General features: G+C 51.3%; 2 protein-coding genes across 2 annotated transcripts; both read left to right on the top strand.

Moving 5' to 3' along the window:
- Positions 1 to 3,280: 3,280 nt before the first annotated feature.
- LOC119112516 (coagulation factor X) lies at positions 3,281 to 4,074 on the top strand. The gene is made up of 4 exons (XM_037236723.1): positions 3,281 to 3,307; positions 3,355 to 3,543; positions 3,760 to 3,822; positions 3,976 to 4,074. Exons 1-4 carry the CDS (start codon positions 3,281 to 3,283, stop codon positions 4,072 to 4,074), a joined length of 378 nt encoding a protein of 125 aa, XP_037092618.1.
- Positions 3,599 to 7,598, top strand: LOC119113121 (anionic trypsin-1). The gene is made up of 6 exons (XM_037237457.1): positions 3,599 to 3,822; positions 3,976 to 4,070; positions 4,292 to 4,435; positions 5,630 to 5,927; positions 6,629 to 6,752; positions 7,384 to 7,598. The coding sequence occupies exons 3-6, from the start codon at positions 4,317 to 4,319 to the stop codon at positions 7,419 to 7,421; spliced, it is 579 nt and encodes a 192-aa protein (XP_037093352.1). The 5' UTR covers positions 3,599 to 3,822; positions 3,976 to 4,070; positions 4,292 to 4,316; the 3' UTR covers positions 7,422 to 7,598.
- The last annotated feature ends 11,619 nt before the right edge of the window (positions 7,599 to 19,217 follow it).

Raw genomic sequence — 19,217 nt, 5'->3', positions numbered from 1 at the left:
CCGCAGCCAACGGCGGGTTACGCCGGGGACCGCAGCCAACGGCGGGTTACACCGGGGACCGCAGCCGACAGCGGGTTACGCCGGGGACCGCGGCCGACGGCGGGTTACGCCGGGAACCGCGGCCGACGGCGGGTTACGCCGGGAACCGCGGCCGACGGCATGTTAATCCGGGGTCCATCATGTCAGCAAATGGCATGCCGTTGTCCGCATTCGATTGGGCTACAGTTGATGAAGCATGATGTCGACCCACTTTCAACAGTAATAGAGTGAGAAAGAAAACAGGAGGTACTTACACAATGCGATCATTGTTGCGATAAGATAGTCTGTAAAACAGATACATTGAGAAAGCAATATAAATGTACACCTGTTAAAAAGTGCCCATTCAGTTGCGTGTGCTTTCATATGGTGTGTTGAGATTTCCTTTGAGCACACGATTGTATCGTTGTCAAATGTCAAAGGTCCGAGATGGCTTCTCGTCTGTTGTGGCGCTCTGCCGGCCGCCTGGCTGCAGCCTCCCCAATATCGGTGCCCCTGTCGGCCCTCAGCGCTCCTGCCGGGCGGCGGACGTGACGGGCGACCTAAGCGGACGCGTGCCGGACTCGTGGCTGCGTCCGCAGTTGGCGGAGGAGCAGGAGCCGCTGACGGAGCGGGCGCCCCCCGCCGTCACGCGGCCGGTGCCGGCCGCCTGGCTCCGGCCGGTGCCGGCCGAGACGCTGCAGTCGGCCGGCCCGCTGCTCTTCGAGACTGAGACCGAGCTCACGGGGCGCAACGGACCGACGCTGCAGCAGCGCTGGGTGACGCCGCTGCAGCTGCTGGACGCGCCGGCGCAGACCGTCCAGAACGGCGCCACGCGTGAGTCTCCGGCGTACCCTGACTGCGTGGCAGTAACACCGCACTTGTCCCCGGCCGTACCGCCGCCACGCCGATGGCCATATCGATCAACTCAAATAAATACATTACACACACACACACACACACACACACACATATATATATATATATATATATATATATATATATATATATATATATATATATATATATATATACTGGGACGATGCGAACCGGTAGCTTCGGTGGGAAATACCTCAGTCTACAAGGTCGGGACCGTTTTGAGGGTTTACAGCTGTCAAATTGGCAATCAAGTGATTGTGATGTGAATGGCTTGGGGTCTGACCACTCCCAGACATTATATCAGCACACAGACGGAACGGATTCAGTTGAAATATCCTCGACTTAACAGATATGCTCACTTATATAAAACCGTTGCATTATGTCAGCACTTGGAGTTTCTAAAAGAAGCTCTTCGGTGTCTTCAGATTCCCTTAGTGAGCCTGATAATATTCCAGTCATCACACACAATTCAATAAGCCATGGCTGAAGCAGGATTCTGAAGGCTTAAGAAAGAAGCGTCTATTTGCATTATTTGCTTAGGTTTCGGCCCCTCCCCTTGTGATTGAAGCTTTACAAAAGCGTAGGAAAAACTTTACTATTACACAAAGCCTATTTTCTTTTGGTATTATTTGCTAGCCATAGTTACGATACCGCTCGAATTGAGGACTAATTTTTGCATGGTACCAAAATTGCGAGTAATGGCAGCCCTCCAATATTAAGTTGCAAAAATCACTTCAGCATCTCAACTTTGTGGGCGGGGAGGTCGCTGGCACTCGACTCGGTCCTTTAAAAATTGACGCCTCTGATGCAAGAGCTTCCGTTCACCAAAATCCTTAATGATAATCTGATCCTACTTTGTAGCAATTCGTCAGTGCAGGTATACGATTTTGCGTGTTGTAAATGCCGTTAGCAAGATAAAATAATGCCATTGGAAAGAAGTCTGGGCTTGGTTTCGATACGATTGGAGCTCTTGCGGCCAGCGATAACCATTCCAGAGCGATGAGATGAAGGCCAGAGGTGAATGGTGGGGCAAGATTGCAGCCATGTGGGAGACCTCTGTTACCAAAGCTGCGGCCAGAGGTGAATGGTGGGGTAAGACTGCAGCCATATGGGAGACTTCCGTTACCAAAGCTGCGGCCAGAGGTGAATGGTGGGGCAAGACTGCAGCCATGTGGGAGACTTCCGTTACCAAAGCTGCGGCCAGAGGTGAATGGTGGGACAAGACTGCAACCATGTGGGAGACTTCCGTTACCAAAGCTGCGGCCAGTGGTGAATGGTGGGGCAAGACTGCAGCCATGTGGGAGACTTCCGTTACCAGAGCTGCGGCCATCTGGGTGTCCTCTGTTACCGAGGCTGCTCTGCACAGTGTACCCTAATTGGAGCATGTGCGGGCTCTTGGTCGGGTGCGGGCAAGGGAGCACGTAAGCCCCATCGTTGCTGATGTGGAGCATGTGCGGGCGCTTGGTCGAGTGCGGGCAAGGGAGCACGTAAGCCCCATCGTTGCTGATGTGGAGCATGTGCGGGCGCTTGGTCGAGTGCGGGCAAGGGAGCACTTAGGCCCCATCGTTGCTGATGTGGAGCATGTGCGGGCGCTTGGTCGAGTGCGGGCAAGGGAGCACTTAGGCCCCATCGTTGCTGATGTGGAGCATGTGCGGGCGCTTGGTCGAGTGCGGGCAAGGGAACACTTAAGCCCCATCGTTGCTGATGTGCGCAACTTTCTTCGCTCCGCTGTGGGGATTTAGAGTGAAGCGGCGAATGAGAAAAGGGCAACTAAAATACACCAGTTATGATATCTCATTGTTCCCAACCACCTACCTGCCAGTGCACATAGAATTAGTTCGAGGCGTTCGAGCGTCACCAAATGGTGTGCTCGCATCCGGCCCATGATAACAATAAGCTGGAGGGTTTGACGCCGCCTCCTTCGTGATTGACAGTGCCCGACTCGGGGAAGTTTAGCCTGGGCAGCGGTGTAGAAGTTAAATTCACATCGCCCAACTACCCGAACGAGTATCCGGCCTACGTTTGGACAACGTGGATATTCGAGGTAACTGGAATTTGTTGAGGCGTTCAAGTAACTGTTCCTGTAAAACATCAAATACGACGCGACGCGCAGGGAAAGTTAACTAAAATTGCAAGGCTGCCAAACAAAACTTTCGCAGAGCTTTCAAGCTCATTACAATTGTTACTCTGATCTCGTCTCCAAGAAGACAGGACATCAATGTAGTGAAAAAGATGTTTCCGTTATTGTTGCGTTTTTTCGTAACACGTAATCCAACAAAAAGCGTAAACATTACAGCTTTTGTATTGGACAGCGTAGACGTGTTTGCGCCTTGAAATAAGGTGTTTTATGTAGCATCGAAGCTTATCTGGATACGGCTTCCAATTGATGTTTGTTGCCACGTACTGTGGCCGTGTGAGCGCCGTCCAGCGCTGGACCAAACTAGCCTCGCCTGTGGCCAGGCCCCCAGCAGCGGCGCCGAGCTGCGGCTGTCCTGCGACACCTACAAGCTGGGCGCCGGCGACTATGTCATCGTCACCAGCGGTGGCGACAGCCGCGAGGTGTTCTACTCCACCTCCTCGGCGCCTGTCGTCACCTCGCAGGCTACACTCCAGGTCGAGTTCAGGACCAACAGCCTCGACCACGGACGGGTGCGCTGCTCAGTACGCTCTAAATTCGGATCCGGATCCGGATCTGGATCGGGGTCTGAAGCAGGTGCAGGGTCTGTGTCTGGAACCGAGTCTCCTGCAGGATCTGGGTCCGGATCCGGGGCAGGATCTCAAGGAGGACCCGGGTCCCAGACCGGATCCGGACCTAGTTCAGCAGGTGGCGGACCCAGCTGGCTGAACGAGTCCTCCTGCGGCCAGACTAAGTACGACACGCGGATCGTCGGCGGTGGCCCAGCGCAGCCCAACGCCTACCCCTGGCTGGTGAGTGTCCCACCGAGCTCCAGCTGTACCTGGAATGGTGGGCTCCCTTCCGGCGGCTTGACCACGTGGCGTACCATGTCGACAAGTCGGTCTGAACGTGTGACGTGCCCTGTGGACTGGTGGGTCTAAACATGTGGCGTACAATGTCGGCAGGTGGGTCTTGTGTCTCCGAGGGGTCAGAGTCCGTTCTGCGGCGGCAGCATCATCAACGAACGCTTCGTCCTGACGGCCGCTCACTGCGTCAAGGGGTGAGCGCAGACCGGGGCAGGAGGAGCGCGGGCGGCAGAGCCGGGAGGTGGACAGGTGGCTGGGCAGGCAGGTGGACAGATGTTTGGTCGTTCAGCTTTAAACTCAGCGTACTGACATCCATTCGGAAGCAAAATTGAAGCAGAGTACCAAGCCATGTTCTCCTGCTCAGATAGTTGGCCTTGAGCGTCGCGAATAAGTTCCAATTTACCCGCTCCGGCAGTCGGACGTCGAGCAGACTGAACGTGATGGCTCGGAAGCACCAGCGCAGCAGCGATACTGACCAGGTTAGGGTTCAGGTGGAAAAGATCATCATCCACCCCGGATACAACCGGTTCACCCAGGACAAGGACCTCGCCCTGATAAAGTAAGTGTGTTGCCAAAAAGTCTGGCACATACACCATGGTTTATCCGACAGTTGCTGCATGTCACCACCATTTTTGATCAACGTGAACGCATCACCAGCTTGTCACAATTGTATTTTGGCGCGGCAACATTACATCCTATCAACTAACGGCTATTACCCTCCCAACTATTGCCAGTTTGCATTTGCAACATGTTTATCATGCCCGTAACCACACATGCATGTTCATCAGCAATGACAATTACCGGTGAGGTTAACGGCACCAATACCACCGACACATGCCAAGTGCGCCTTTGACAAGTTTATGACACGTCTCTGACGGACCTCTAAAGCGCCCTGACCGCCTCCCTTTGACAAGTTTGTGACACGTCTCTGACGGACCTCCAAAGCGCCCTGACCGCCTCCCTTTGACGAGTTTGTGACACGTCTCTGACGGACCTCTAAAGCGCCCTGACCGCCTCCCTTTGACAAGTTTGTGACACGTCTCTGACGGACCTCTAAAGCGCCCTGACCGCCTCCCTCTGACATGTTTGTGACACGTCTCTGACGGACCTCTAAAGCGCCCTGACCGCCTCCCTTTGACGGACCTCAAACAGACTGCTGGCGGGTCAGACCCCGATCAACCTCACGCGAGCCCACAACGCGACTCAGGCGCTGAGAGGCCCCTGAACCACCTCTGACCGGTCTCTGGCGGGCCTCAGACGGGTCTCTGACGAGTCTCTCTCTGGCCTCTGACGGGCCTTTGTCTGGCTTTAGACGGGCATGTCTCTGACCATTTACGGGCCTCTGACATGCCTGAGTCTGGCTTCTGGTGATCCTCTCTCCGGCCTCTGACGAGCCTGTGTCTGATCCCTGACGGGCCTCTCTCCGGCCTCTGACGAGCCTGTGTCTGATCCCTGACGGGCCTCTCTCCGGCCTCTGACGAGCCTGTGTCTGATCCCTGACGGGCCTCCCTCCGGCCTCTGACGAGCCTGTGTCTGATCCCTGACGGGCCTCCCTCCGGCCTCTGACGCACCTCTCCCTGACCTCTGTCGTACCTCCGTCTTTCCTCTGACGGACCTCCAACGTGCATCTGACCGGTCTTTGACGGGCCTCTGGCGGGCCGCTAACGGACCTCTGACGGGCCTCTGACGGGCCTCTGGCGGGCCTCTGACGGGCCCTGATGCGCATTTGACACGCCTCTGACTACCGCTGCAGGCTCTCTAGCTCACTCCGTAGCCTGATCAACGACGCGGACGGGCGCGTGCGGCCCGTTTGCCTGCTGAGCGCCGCGTGCGGCGGCGGCGGCTCGTGTCTGGCCGGCCAGAAGGCCATACTCGCCGGTTGGGGCGTCACCAAGCCCGGCACATCCAGCACACCGGCCACCGTACAGCAAGTGATCGTGCCGATCATGACGAACGCGGCGTGCGCGGCCGCCTATGCCGCCGACGGGATCGGCATCACGTCCCGCATGGTGTGCGCCGGCCTGGACGAAGGCGGGAAGGACACGTGCCAGGTGGGCGCCCCGACGGGGTCGTAGATCGCGCGTCCGCCGTCAGACCGGGACGGCTGCGGGTCGTGGGGTAGCTGCCCTGAACAGACGCTGACACTGTCCGAGACGTAGGCGGTGGATCCCTGAGCTGAGCGTTGAGTGGTGTTGGTTGTCGTGCTGTCTCGGAGCTGGGTGTTGAGTCGCGTTGGTTGTCGTGCTGGCTCGGAGCTGGGCGTTGAGGGGGTGTCGGTTGTCGTGCTGGCTCGGAGCTGGGCGTTGAGGGGGTGTCGGTTGTCGTGCTGGCTCGGAGCTGGCCGCCGGCTGGGCTCAGAAGGCTTACCTGGGGAGATCAAAGCCGGTGAGTGCATGCCCTCGGACGCGGAGTGCAGCTGCCGCGGCGGCCCCTCGCCCGCGCTGAGCTGAGGTAGCGCGGTGCTTTTGTCTGCTCAGCTGTATATGCACTGCAAGCTGCGTTCATTCGATAATTTTAAGCCTCAACAGTGTGGAACGTTATCGCTATGGAGCGGATAACGTGCTCACGGCTTATACGGACCGCACCGAACTGAGAAAATTCCTGATTGCAGACCGTCATGCCAGTCGCGGAGGACAGTTGTGAGCCATGCATGACGGCGCGGGGTCCGTCAGTACCAATTGCCATGTGCCATTGTTGGCACCGCTCCATGAGGACGGAGCGTCTCTGACAGATGAACCACGCTGCTCGACAGGGCGACAGCGGCGGGCCCATGATGTTGAAGGGTGCTGACAACGTCTACACCCTGGCCGGCATCGTCAGCTTCGGCAAGGGCTGCGCGGTGCCGGGCAACCCGGGAGTCTACACTCGCGTGTCCGGTGAGGAGCACGCCTGCGTCCGGAATGGAGGGTGGTGGGGGGGGGGGGGAGGAGGAGGCGGTAAGAATGGCCTTAAAAGGCGCGCAAGGGCGCAATGCGCCTCTTACAACACAGCCAAGATGACAGCACCAGCTGGGCAAAAGTAATTACAATACAGCCAAGATGACAGCACCAGCTGGGCAAAAGTAATTACAATACAGCCAAGATGACAGCACCAGCTGGGCAAAAGTAATTACAATACAGCCAAGATGACAGCACCAGCTGGGCAAAAGTAATTACAATACAGCCAAGATGACAGCACCAGCTGGGCAAAAGTAATTACAATACAGCCAAGATGACAGCACCAGCTGGGCAAAAGTAATTCGACTCGCGAAGGGACACACATCGCACTAGTCTGCTTTTGGATTGGCTTATGTGGTTTTGCTGTACTTCCGTTATAGGTAATCATCTGGGTGTTTAACATACCGTTGGCTATTTTTACCTCTGCTTTTTACATTCAAGCATTATAGAACTGCCTGTCTGGCCGGGATTTTAAAGCAGCATTTTCCCCTTCAAAGTGTTGTTATATGCTTCCCAGAGCTATGCAAATTGTTCAACTGCCGTCTGCTAAAACACGTCCTGTCCTTTTCAGAATTTTATAACTGGATCAAAGATAATAGCCGCGTGTAGAGGCGAGCCCATACCTACCCTTCAAGCGAATGAGGTGCGCCTAATTGTTTCTGTTGTTTGCTGTTTGTTGTCTGTTATGTTACTTTGTTACCACGTCTTGTGTCTGGCGGGAATATCTTGATCATCTATCTGTTGTTTCGAGAAGATTTATCTAGTGAACAATGTTGCGAATTTTATCTTTTTGTAAAAGGATGAAGATAAATACAAGGAGTGCTGCCTCACCTTCAAATTACCCGCGACCCTCGCCGATTTCGAGTGCACCACCATCAAAGGTGAATTGTGCCAGGCTGAACAGCAGAATTGTTTTAGTGCAGCCTGGTTGAGCTACCTCAGAAATAAATGCGATGATTCTAAACTGGATGCAACCGCATCCAATAAAAATGAAAGTCGCTCTGGCGCGCTGAACAACGCGGCAACAGCATTACGTGCGCACTGCGAACATTTGTTCCGAGGAGTCGGAAGCCGTGTTTGCTGCCTTGACGCAAGCAAACAGCGCTCCAGACCGGGCGGGGACGGTCTGAAAAACATCAAACGGAACAGCCAAAAGTTCTACGTCCTATCTTATGCTACATGGTATAGTAATTGACACGTTCATGTATGCAGGGTGTATCATGTATAACATGGGTATAATGCACACCACAGGCACATGTGCTATTGTCTTTGGGCATCTGTCTGTCTGCCATTGTGAACTGAGCGGTGCGGGCTGTACCAAACAGCATTCCAGATGTTGCAACATTGTCCGGTAAATTTTGAATTGAAAACACCAGGTACGGTGCTGGGCGCTTTCCCAGCAGTAGCGAGCGTATAGTTCCTGCAAAGAGGAATTGCATGATGGCACGCTTCCGTTTGAGGACATACTACACCGTCCTCAGCGGTGAAATGCTATGAAGTTTTCTTGTTTTTTTTTTAGGAACGACTCAGTATATGCACCTTTATCTTGCACGGCCTTTCGATGCTCACTAGCAATTGATTCCGTTTGCATTGCATTAAGCTAACATTACAGATCCGAATACGTACATGCCTCGGCTTATAGATTAGTTTTTACATGCATCGATGTTTGTTTCAAGGTCTCACAGCGTGCTGCCAACTGATATAGACTGATATACTACTGATATAACTGATATACTCGCTCTACCAATGAGCCGCTGCCCAGATTGCATTTGCATTTTATCTCAAATTGTTACTCAGGGCCAATTTTATCTTGAGCTCACACAGTTTTGATGCATGACCGTCGTTTTCACTCAGATGCTGTGGGTACTGTCCTCCTTGGGTAGCATACTCTGCCACGTACTTTTAAGATAGACATTGGCACTGATATCCCCATGTTATTCTACAATCACCTACTTCTCCAGGGGCTTACGTATCATGACTAATATTCCTAAGCCGTCAGAAGTCTGACAGCAGAGCTCCGAAAATAAGAAGTGCGCAAGACGTTACATTTGTTCTGCAAAACTTCTGCAATAACGCTGTGTTTAGCAGATATGCTGGCAAATGAGCGCGGCACTTTACACTGACGGAAAAGGAGACTTGGGCGTTGCCGGACGCTTCGGGCGGTTACAACCGAAGTCCTGAAAAATTCTCTCCATTTCATGGCCCCCAGCTAGCTCGGCTTGGGCGTCAGCGCGTGGCATTCGAGATTGCGTTTGAAAAATGCGAAATGTTGACAGCTGCCGTCGCTTTTTGTCTGACGGCACTGGGCTGGTTTTGTGACGTAAGACGCCACTTGCATCTGCGGGGTACAGTCGGTTTCATGTCGTTATCTGCTCAGGTCGCCAAGACCAGACACCAATTCCGAACCAGCCCCCAAACCGTTTGCTCTTTGTGCACGAGTGCACGCACGGCTCAAGGCGCATCGATTCCGAGTGTTATCTGTTTGCCTTCTCACGCCCAACGCCCAATGTCACGTGACCGGCTGTTACCGGCACCTAGCCACTCATGCATTAGTGGATGTCAGACAGACGGACATTCTGAATATTATAATGTTAATATTAGCTGGCATAATAACAGCGGGTGTCCCGAGCATTGCTGTAGCCTCGACAGTGTTCTGACTTATTGGCAACTGAAATAGATACCTAATACTGGATTCCATTTCAAGAGAAACCCCGTGCAAACATCTTAAGTGGTTTGCTGCCGCAGTGCGAGGTGATTAATTACTTCAGGACTAGGTGCAAGTGCAAGACGACATTTTTTCTTCTTAATTCTAATGACTGCCAGTTACTGTCTTGGTAGTCTGGAGGAAGACCCCATATGCTAGTGTCAAAGCAGCTCCCCGATGTGACATGTAATTGTTCTTAGATGCTACGCACAATATTTGAAAAGCGGCAGTATCATAGAAGTGTCCAAACTGACAGCACGGCTGACCGAAGCCAGCCATGGTAGATCGCGTCAAGCTGGTCGTAACGAAAATACAGCCGGGGGGGGGGGGGGGTTGCCAGTTTTTATTTCCATTTTCTTATGATTGTTTTCGAATCTTTTCATTGGACGGGTCTCCGGAATCAGCGCTTATGTAATGCAGCGCTTCTTGCTTGAGCCCTGACCCCACCAGTTCGTCAGTTCCGGGTCAATGGCAGAGGTCTATGGCGAAAGCTTATCGTGCCGCAATGCTCAGCACGGTCTGTCCCGCCCTCTGACGTCACCTAACCTCTAGAGCGCCGCTGCCGCTGGCCGCACGCCATCCCAGTCAGGGAAAACAGGGAGCACCCAGTGCCGCGTGGGACGAGCGACGCCATGACCGATGGGAGACTTGCCCAATGTCATCGCGTGGATATCAAGATCTAAGGAAAATCAACCCAATATCTCCGACAAACGACACCAGAATTTTTTAGGCTTTTCAATTAGTACGCTGACAAGCGCGCTGTCTTATTCGTCATGGGATGAGCGGGCAAATAACACATTTTTGAAAGCCGTCCGTGAATGTCGTATGTAAAAGATTGCTCAAGGAGAGTGCGGAAAAGTTGCAAGTTCGAAGCTGCGGACTTCGGGTTCCGCTTCGCAAAGCAGTAAGCTCCAAACAACTGACTCTGAATTCGGCTCAACAGTTTAAAGGAAGTATTTCACATTTATGTAAGGTTTTCAACTTAAACAGCTATCTTGAAGATCATTCGGTACAGTTCACAGCCCTGCGCTTCTCAACACCTAAACCCCTCTAGCTTCTAAGCTACACACCCGCGAAAATGTGCAGGTTATTTCTGGGAGTCTATTTCAAGGTCACGCAGGTATCTATGGCGTCAAGGTAACATTATTAGAATATTGTCATTACATTGGCCGTGTGGCCATCAAGGCCAATAAAAATACAGTTGTCGATTCGTTCACATCGGGCGTTCGAGGGCATATTTGCAAAGTACCACGGCAGTCACCTGGCTTTAAATCAGTGATGCACCAGGTACGATGATGCAATCAATGACGTATTTATGGGCATATTTACTTAAGAGAGAAATTGCGTTATATGGAGCAGTCTTTTCCACTCAAAAATATACCAATAGATACAAACGAGCTTATTTCATCATATCTGATCCTTGCTTCAATATCTCCAAATGTGGAACATATCGTTTAAGAACAAGAAAAGAAAAAAAACGACACAAGGCACACTTGGCCATCTCTTAGAAAAATCAAGACTTCTTGCCTAATGTAACACTCTTAATAACAGGAATGGGACGGAGGGTGAGTCATTCCACAACGCTCTGCATATTATTTCTTCACACGTGGAACATGCCGCGGGATGAAAGGAAATGCAATATATTTCATGCTTGTTTTACTAACACGAAAATGACAGCTATCATTGATGGAACTTTAGGTACTATTGCATCTCTTAGGAACCTGTGTCAGTGATCAGGTGCAGGCGCTTAAGATTTTCTTAACGTTGTTAAATAAAGCTCGGTTTGCAATTGACACTGCCGAAAAGCAGCCTAAATTGGTAGTGGAAATCAATGTAATTTGTTTTGTGGTGGCATCATGGCACGAGCGTAATTTTCCATGTCTAGATATTTGGCTGATGGAGGGTGTGTGTGGGGGGGGGGGGGAAGGGGGAGGCAAGTCAATACCCTGACAACCTCCTTTCCCCTAAAGGTGTGTTTGTTAGCTTATTGTTGATCAAAGTGAACGTCGATGTTTGATTTCCTTGGACATTGTAAAAACCTCGTTATTTAAACAGCATAGCAGTCCTGCCCAGCAGGGACGCAACTTTAGGTCCGTTGAGGGAGCCATCTCCCCCAATGCTAATTAAGATTTCCCCTACCCATTGTCCCTATGAGCCTCCTCAATGCATTTTAGTAAAAGGAGAGTGCTACGGCAAAGAAACACTGGCCACTTTTCTTAGCTTCGGGGGCACTAATCCTATTTGTAATTAGTCTACCATCGCTGCAAGTCTTTTCAAGACGGTAATGACAGCCTGGGACCTCAACGCGGATGCCCCACCAACCCCACAGCTCACCAACGGCTCTTACAACTAGAGAAATACAGCCTGTACCGCGTTCACAACCCAATACTACCGCCACTGAACGAGGACACCCTAAACCTCATGAGACAGCGTAGGGAGGCTATAAGTGACGGTGATAATGAAACATACCACCGGATCAGTTGGTGAATCGATTCATCCCAGGGGACACCATGACCAACACGCCCTCCTCTGCGCTTTACTGCCAGCTGCATTCGGTAACATCCAGCACCTCAAAGCGTCAGTTCAAAAATAGGATTCGCCACGTAACACGACAAATTTGACCTTGTTCTCAGTAGGCGTGTGTCAAGTGCAGTGTATGGGTGGGATGGAAGGGAGAGAAGCCTAGTGTGTCATGAAAGTGTCATGTCTAGGGACATGAAATAGTCTAATTGTTGTGCATTGACCCGATTATGTGCAATATCATAATACACCAGGTGTACCGAAACGCATAATCACTGTTGGTATCGTGTCCATGTACCAAATGATATGCTGTAGCTATCTAGTATTTTAGGCACGCCAACTCCTTCTCATGTTACGCCGGTCTCCAAATGTTTCACAAGTTTCGTACATTATAACACCTGGATAGGGATTCAAAATACTTGACAGCAATACTTAGCACCCTTGCAAAGTGCTGGGTGGCAGAGGTGAAAATTAACAAATCTCCGATCAGATCAGATCACAGCGGATCCAACTGATCAGCTGAAAAGAACAGATCTCTCAACAGTGGCAAAAGTATTTGTAGCACAATCATGACTGTGTAAAATGCAATTTGACAGGCAAGTGAATGAAAAAAAACGCAATCAGCGACAGCGAAAGTCATTAGCATACACCCTTCAGATCGTGACAACGACAGGTGTTTCAGACCTGGCGGTCCAGGCTGCGCGACAGCTGAGCCTGCCGCCGGCAGCTGATTGTCCGGTCGATTGCTCGGGGCCCCATCTTAAGTTTGGCAGTGCCTTGAACTTTTGAAGGTTCGCTGGCTTACCACGTGGACGTGATCCTTGAGGTTACCCCCAGCACGAACTCCAGTGATGACCGGTCGGGCCCGTGAGAAGCCCCAATACCAGCAGTCTTAAGCTGGCGTGTATTCCAGTGAAATGGGTCTTGAGCCATTCCAGGAAAGTCCGCGCGGTGTGCGGTCTCGGCCGCGCGGTGTGCGGTCTCGGCCGCGCGGTGTGCGGTCTCGGCCGCACTGCTGAAGCCACTCCTCGCCCAGATCGATCTCGTGGAGGCGCCAAGGGTCGATCAGGAGAGCATCAGAGAGGGAGCGACATAACACTCTGAGGTGGTGTTGGCAAGACATCCGTCCTCGACCCCAAAGAAACATCTTCTCTAGAACCATAACTTGACAACTATGAGATCACTGGTGACCACCGTTGTGTTCGATCAGGTTTGCTATTTAATAGTCATTTCAATGCCTGCGCAGTCTTAATCGTGCGAAAAAATGCACTTGTCGCCGTTCACAAAGGCGTTGTGCACTTAGAAATGTTTATAGACTCGCCTCCGTACGTGTCAGGCCAAGCCATCCTACATAAAGCTTTGTTTTAAAATCATCGATCACTTTCATTGCACGATAAATGACAACTTTTGCGTTGATCACTTGGAAAAAGATACTGCGGTGTTTTTCTGCAAGTTACATCCCAGTGTACTGATTTTCACATGAGTACCCCTTCACATTGCCTTAACTTTGGAATGGAACAAAATAGTTTTGAATAGGACTAATACTCACATCGAGGACGTAAATAAGAGTGACCGAAATCAAATCGGAAATCAGGTTTGGATGGCAGGCCAGCCCAACCTTATCGGCTCAGCCCCGCAACAGGTCGCAGGAAGTGACACCCTTGCTGATATCCAAATACAAATACAAATAATATCCAAATACATAAATGGGGGAACGGCTGGCTATTCGTGGCCGGAGATCCCGTGGGGGTCCGGAATCCTGGGTTCCGAGATACCTAAAATGCGGGGTTCGGGAGTCCAAAGTGGATGGGAGAGTTCAGGAGTCTTCTAGAGGCTTCTTATCGGCTCGCACAGCATGAAAAAAGGCCGTACAGAATGAGAAGAGGCAAAAATGTGTTTGTCAGGATAATAGCTCGGGCAGTAACAGATACTTTGGCGGCTCCACGGGCTCCACATGGCCACTTCGGTGCCCTCTGGCTGCAAGTGTACCCTTTCTGCCCACCAGGGATGCTCAGCTTGCTTAGGATCATATAGATACTTGGGGCCTCTTCAGGCATTTCCAAGTCCCTCTGAACACTAAGGGGACCTAAGAACTAATCAGGGACTTTCTGGCCGCTCAGGAATCGCACACATCGCCCAGGGCCCTTTGTGTAATCAGGATCCCTCTGGCCGGTGATAGGCCACTTCTGCCGTTCAATGGCTTTCTGGCGACCGTGGGGCCTCTGGGCACTGAAAGGCCCAGTGGCATTTCGCTCCAGCTGCTCAGGGGCTTTGCTGGCCGTACAAGGCTCCTCCGGTCACCGACAGGCACCACTCATTGTGTGAAGTTCCTTCTAACCACCTGAGCGTTCGCCCAGAGGGTAGCGCTCGTCTAGAAGGCCATTTTGGCCACCCGAGTGGTTCTCCAGGCACACAAATAATTAATGCGGTTGACGCGCCCCTAAGCCCCAAGACAAAACAGCGCCCGTCCGGCTATTGAGGCCTCAGTCGCCTAAGCTATTTAGTCATCCTGAAACCCTCTGGCTACAGAACGTATTTTCATCTGCTCAGACCCTTTTGGCCGCTCAGAGACACCTTCCAACGCTCGTTATATGCCTTGATCGCACAGACGCACTCTGAACATCAAGCAGTCAGTAAATTGTCGAGTATGTCTGTGTGCTCGGGGCTCCTCTGGTCGCTCATGGGCTTTAGCTCTTCAGGGGCCTGCCTAGCTGCGGAGGAGCCCACTCTGGTGCGGCCACCGGCACTTCTCTCTGGCTGCTCAGGGCTCCCACTGGTCGCTGAGGGGATGGTAGGGGGACCCCGTGTGGTCCGGCCTGCCGGGAGGCGTGTTATCGTCGTTACACATACTGATGCCATCCTGTCAAGGGGTGTCGGAACCACGGAGTCCATGGCCACGAGCTCCGGATCAAAGGTAGGATCGAGCGCAGCCACGGAGGTAGCTCAGCCACGGAGGCACGAGCCCGAATCGTCAAATAGTTATCTCGCGGTCCATGATTGATCTATGATTTATTATTCTCACAATAATGATTCCATCATCTACCTAAAAACAAGTGTGCACAATGATATGAGCGCCTGGACAAATCTATGCCCGCCCATACGAAAACAGTTGTATTTTGTGTCCATTCAGACGCTGAATAAGCGTGCTGAACGTGTTCCCTGCGCTCCCGTCAAACCTCTGCATTTGTTAATCGAGTATAATATGGATATGGTGGCGTTTGTGCGCGATGCTCACGCAATTCCTTAAAATATGCTCAGTTTATTTGCCAGGTTGACAACGGCACAGCGCTCGTAAATCGATGCAAGGGACTGTTGAATACACAGCGACTCAGGAAGGGACAAAGGAAGTCGGGTGCCGTCTCGAAGGGCGTGACGGAACGTCTGTCCGTTGGCCGCCGACTTTTTCCGAAACTTCCTATTTTATCGCGCAAGACGCAATCTAGGTCCACCATTGGAAACACCTTCTGGAGTGATTAGCTACTTTACAACACATGTGCATCTACTTTCGTAATCCTGTCATTTATTTTGTAATTCCCGTAGTTTAATCTTGCTGCTTTATTTTCATTCGTAAATGTGATGCTGGTCTGTGCGACGGGCTGATGAAATCCGCAACACGGAGCGGTGCTTAAAAATAGGATAAAAGCCCGCGCGAATGCTGAAGAGAGCGCACAGCTACAGCTGCCAACAGCCCTGGGGACACGCGTCTCAGTAGTAGCTGCATCAAAAAGCGTAGCTGCCCGGACCTCCAAAGTAATCCCGTGAGGAATGAGTACAGCGCGTAGCACTGATCGCGACAGCTTAGTTGTACAAAACGCTCGGTGCAAAGCAGGCAGCCAATGATTTAAGTCTGCTCGTTTTAGTTATGTTATATTCACATCACCTTATATGAGCAAATGATCGGTGACAGAATTTGCTAAAAGCGACGACTTTATAACTGGTGGCATATGGCTCTACCTACGTCACTCGGGATGCATGAAAGGTACGTAAGGTCGATCAGGATGCATTATCTATCTACACATTGTTGCAGGGTCCCGGCTGGTTTCAAGATCGCGGCCACAGTTCGGAACACCAGGAGCTGACCGTGTCCGGTCCCCCGATACCGGCCAGTCGGCTCCTGGCCTGCTGCCGCCGGTCCCCCGATACCGGCCGGTCGGCTCCTGGCCTGCTGCCGTAACCAGGAGCCGACCGTGTCCGGTCACCCGTACCGGCCAGTCGGCTCCTGGCCTGTTGCCGCCGGTCCCCCGATACCGGCCGGTCGGCTCCTGGCCTGCTGCCGTAACCAGGAGCCGACCGTGTCCGGTCACCCGTACCGGCCAGTCGGCTCCTGGCCTGCTGCCGCCGGTCCCCCGATACCGGCCGGTCGGCTCCTGGCCTGTTGCCGCCGGTCCCCCGATACCGGCCGGTCGGCTCCTGGCCTGCTGCCGTAACCAGGAGCCGACCGTGTCCGGTCCCCCGATACCGGCCAGTCGGCTCCTGGCCTGCTGCCATAACCAGGAGCCGACCGTGTCCGGTCCCCCGATACCGGCCGGTCGGCTACTGACCTGCTGCAGTACTACACCAGCAAATGTTCAAGCTCGATTTGCAACCGATCTAAAGGAAATCCCATCGATTTCTAGTTAAGTCTGGACGTCATCAAATTGGTCTCCAATTGCATATCGGTTTCAGGAAAAATGGCGATGCCCTTTTCGGAAATTAAAGTCAAATGTAAAACTAGACCAATACGTGTACATAGGTCAACTAAAATGTGATCTCGACCCATGGTTTATAAGATAATGCATTTACCTGTCTGATGCACTTTTCCTAAATCCTTATAGTTCGCGAATTGTTTTCGTTAGAGTAAGTTTTAAAACGGGGCTCTTGACGCTATCGGGTATTGTCATTTGCTCCTAAATTCTTATCGTTACTTTGTACGGCTGAAAAACTTGTAGAATCGAAAAGGGCATCGTGTTGAAATGCGCCTATCTGCGGTCGTTTTGTTTTGGAATGACCTATATACGACGAGCACGCGCTTCTATCGGTCGGTAAACATCTAGCCACAGTAACGGACCCAGCTATCGAGATTTGGATCCCAGCCATTCGGGTACATTGCACAATTTTTTTCAAATTTCTGTTTGTACGAGGAAAATTTGTGTTTTTTACTGTTATTTAGCAAGATGCTTATTGCATCAAAACTGCTTCATCTAAGGCGTGATATTGGTACGACGTGCAAATGGAGCACGAATATTCTGGTGTGACTTTGTCGCCGTGGATCATTTTTCAGTGTAATTCTATTTGATGATGATGGTAGGAACAGTGCATCCTGATCGCACAAAGACGTGTTTTATAAACAACGACTAGGATGAGTTTGTTGCATCTGTGGTGTAGGAACTGCATCTGGTATTAATGGAAGGGCCTTTCGCATCCCTATTTTAAATTCGCTGTTGCGTGCCAGCGGCGCGCGATTGAGTCGCGAAAGTGTCCATTGAATGGATATATGCCACATCATGCAAACAATTTGTATTATGCGTCAGCTATTTTTCGTCAGGACTATGACATAAAAGCGTGCTAACCTATAACATAAGTTTGACCTACATCCGCAGGATTGCACAGCCACGAATGGCATCATTTTCTACACTGCGCGATGACATGCCTCTCCCTTGCAATCCGGAGTTTTTATTTCAACCCGAATAGGTGCTTTCCTGAAGTTGGTGAAAGAACGCCGTTGAATATTATAAAACATTTTGCCTGCAGGCTTTCAGATCAAGCTGAGACTTAAGCGCAATACTACCCCAAAAGCGCAGTGGGTGTCAAAAGCGGTACCACTGCTACTTTTAATGAAAAGTGTTCGTACGTGGCTCGTCAAAGTGGGCCATTAGGCTCATTTTTATTATGTGGCCCAACTGAAGCTGTAGCCTTAATTAACGATGCTGCGCCAACAAAGTATGTAAATGCAGACGAACTTCTTAAATGCACGGATCAATGTCCGTCCCGGTGGCTCAGTTGGTTAGAGCGCCTGCCTTCCGATCCACCCACCCGTGGCGGGGTGGGTTCGAGTCGCTTTAGGGCGCTCGCTATTTGCCCTTGACAGGTATGGCCTGCGGCCGGTGGCAGCGGTCGCGTTAAAGGTCAGTTGACGTCAGAGGGCAGGACGGACCGTGCCGAGCATTGCGGCACGTTAAGCTTTCGCCACCAAATTCTGCCGTTGACATGGGATTGCGCGATTGGATGGTAGGGGTCAGGGCTCACACAACAAGCACTGCTTAGCGTGAGCTCTGATCCCGGAGATCCATCCATTCAAAAGATTCGGATCAAATCTTTAAAAAAAAATGTGCAAGAACACCTTGAGAAAGGGCCAAAACGCGAACATCTAATGATACTTGTTCGATAAAGCGTGCCGCACCGTTGTGGCATCTCTCGGCGGGTTTGTAGTACTGCAAGGGAGAGCAAGGGCGGCAATTTTGCATGACTAGTTTGCCTTAACGTCATGCAAACATTCCACGACGCAGTGAAGCAATGACGTACTGAGAAGTATATTTACCTGGAAAGAAAGTGCGTTGTCTAGGGCAGTCTTTTCCACTTACAAGCTTGCTAATCTATATATATATATATATATATATATATATATATATATATATATATATATATATATATATATATATATAAATGAGCTTATTTCATCACATCTGATGTTTCTTCGAATATCTTCAAATGTGAAATGCTGTCTTCAAGTTAAAACGGTAGGACAACATCGTCTTGGAAGAGGAAACGCCAACGGTCCAAAATTGCATGACGCCGAGACCGAAGCCACGAATTTAGATGTCACGTTCAACGCCAAAGTGAAGGTCGAAGTCAACTCTAAAACTGACACAATGCCGAAGCCGAAGCCAGCGGTTTCAGACCGTACGCAGCTGAGGCCGAAGCTGAACCAGCCATGAAAAATGTCCCAAGGCAAAGCCGACCGCGAGGTCACTGGAGAAAGGCTATGGCTTTGCGAGGCCAAAGCCGAAGCTGAAGACGGATTCATCCCCATGCCTGAGCCGAGTGTGCATTTTTGCGAGCTAGAGCACGCAACTGACTGAAAGCGACAAAACGAGAACTTGTATGATTTGTTGAAGCTAGTGATTTTCTGTGATAGATGATTAGGCTTAAGTATGACTGACTGTTTCTTATACTGTACTCGTATTTTAAATGCCGGCGTAGGC

This window comes from Pollicipes pollicipes, unplaced genomic scaffold (genome assembly GCF_011947565.3).
Source record: "Pollicipes pollicipes isolate AB1234 unplaced genomic scaffold, Ppol_2.1 Scaffold_7261;HRSCAF=8764_pilon_pilon_pilon, whole genome shotgun sequence".
NCBI lineage: Eukaryota > Metazoa > Arthropoda > Thecostraca > Pollicipedomorpha > Pollicipedidae > Pollicipes > Pollicipes pollicipes.
This window is presented reverse-complemented; position numbering and strand designations above follow the sequence as displayed.

Coding starts and splice junctions, on each gene's coding strand:
- LOC119112516 (XM_037236723.1), top strand. CDS start 3,281: ATGTTTGTTGCCACGTACTGTGGCCGT. Junction 3,308..3,354: donor TTGCCACGTACTGTGGCCGT/GTGAGCGCCGTC, acceptor GCCTGTGGCCAG/GCCCCCAGCAGCGGCGCCGA. Junction 3,544..3,759: donor ACAGCCTCGACCACGGACGG/GTGCGCTGCTCA, acceptor TCCTGCGGCCAG/ACTAAGTACGACACGCGGAT.
- LOC119113121 (XM_037237457.1), top strand. CDS start 4,317: ATGGCTCGGAAGCACCAGCGCAGCAGCGATACTGACCAGGTTAGGGTT. Junction 5,928..6,628: donor GCGGGAAGGACACGTGCCAG/GTGGGCGCCCCG, acceptor GCTGCTCGACAG/GGCGACAGCGGCGGGCCCAT. Junction 6,753..7,383: donor AGTCTACACTCGCGTGTCCG/GTGAGGAGCACG, acceptor TGTCCTTTTCAG/AATTTTATAACTGGATCAAA.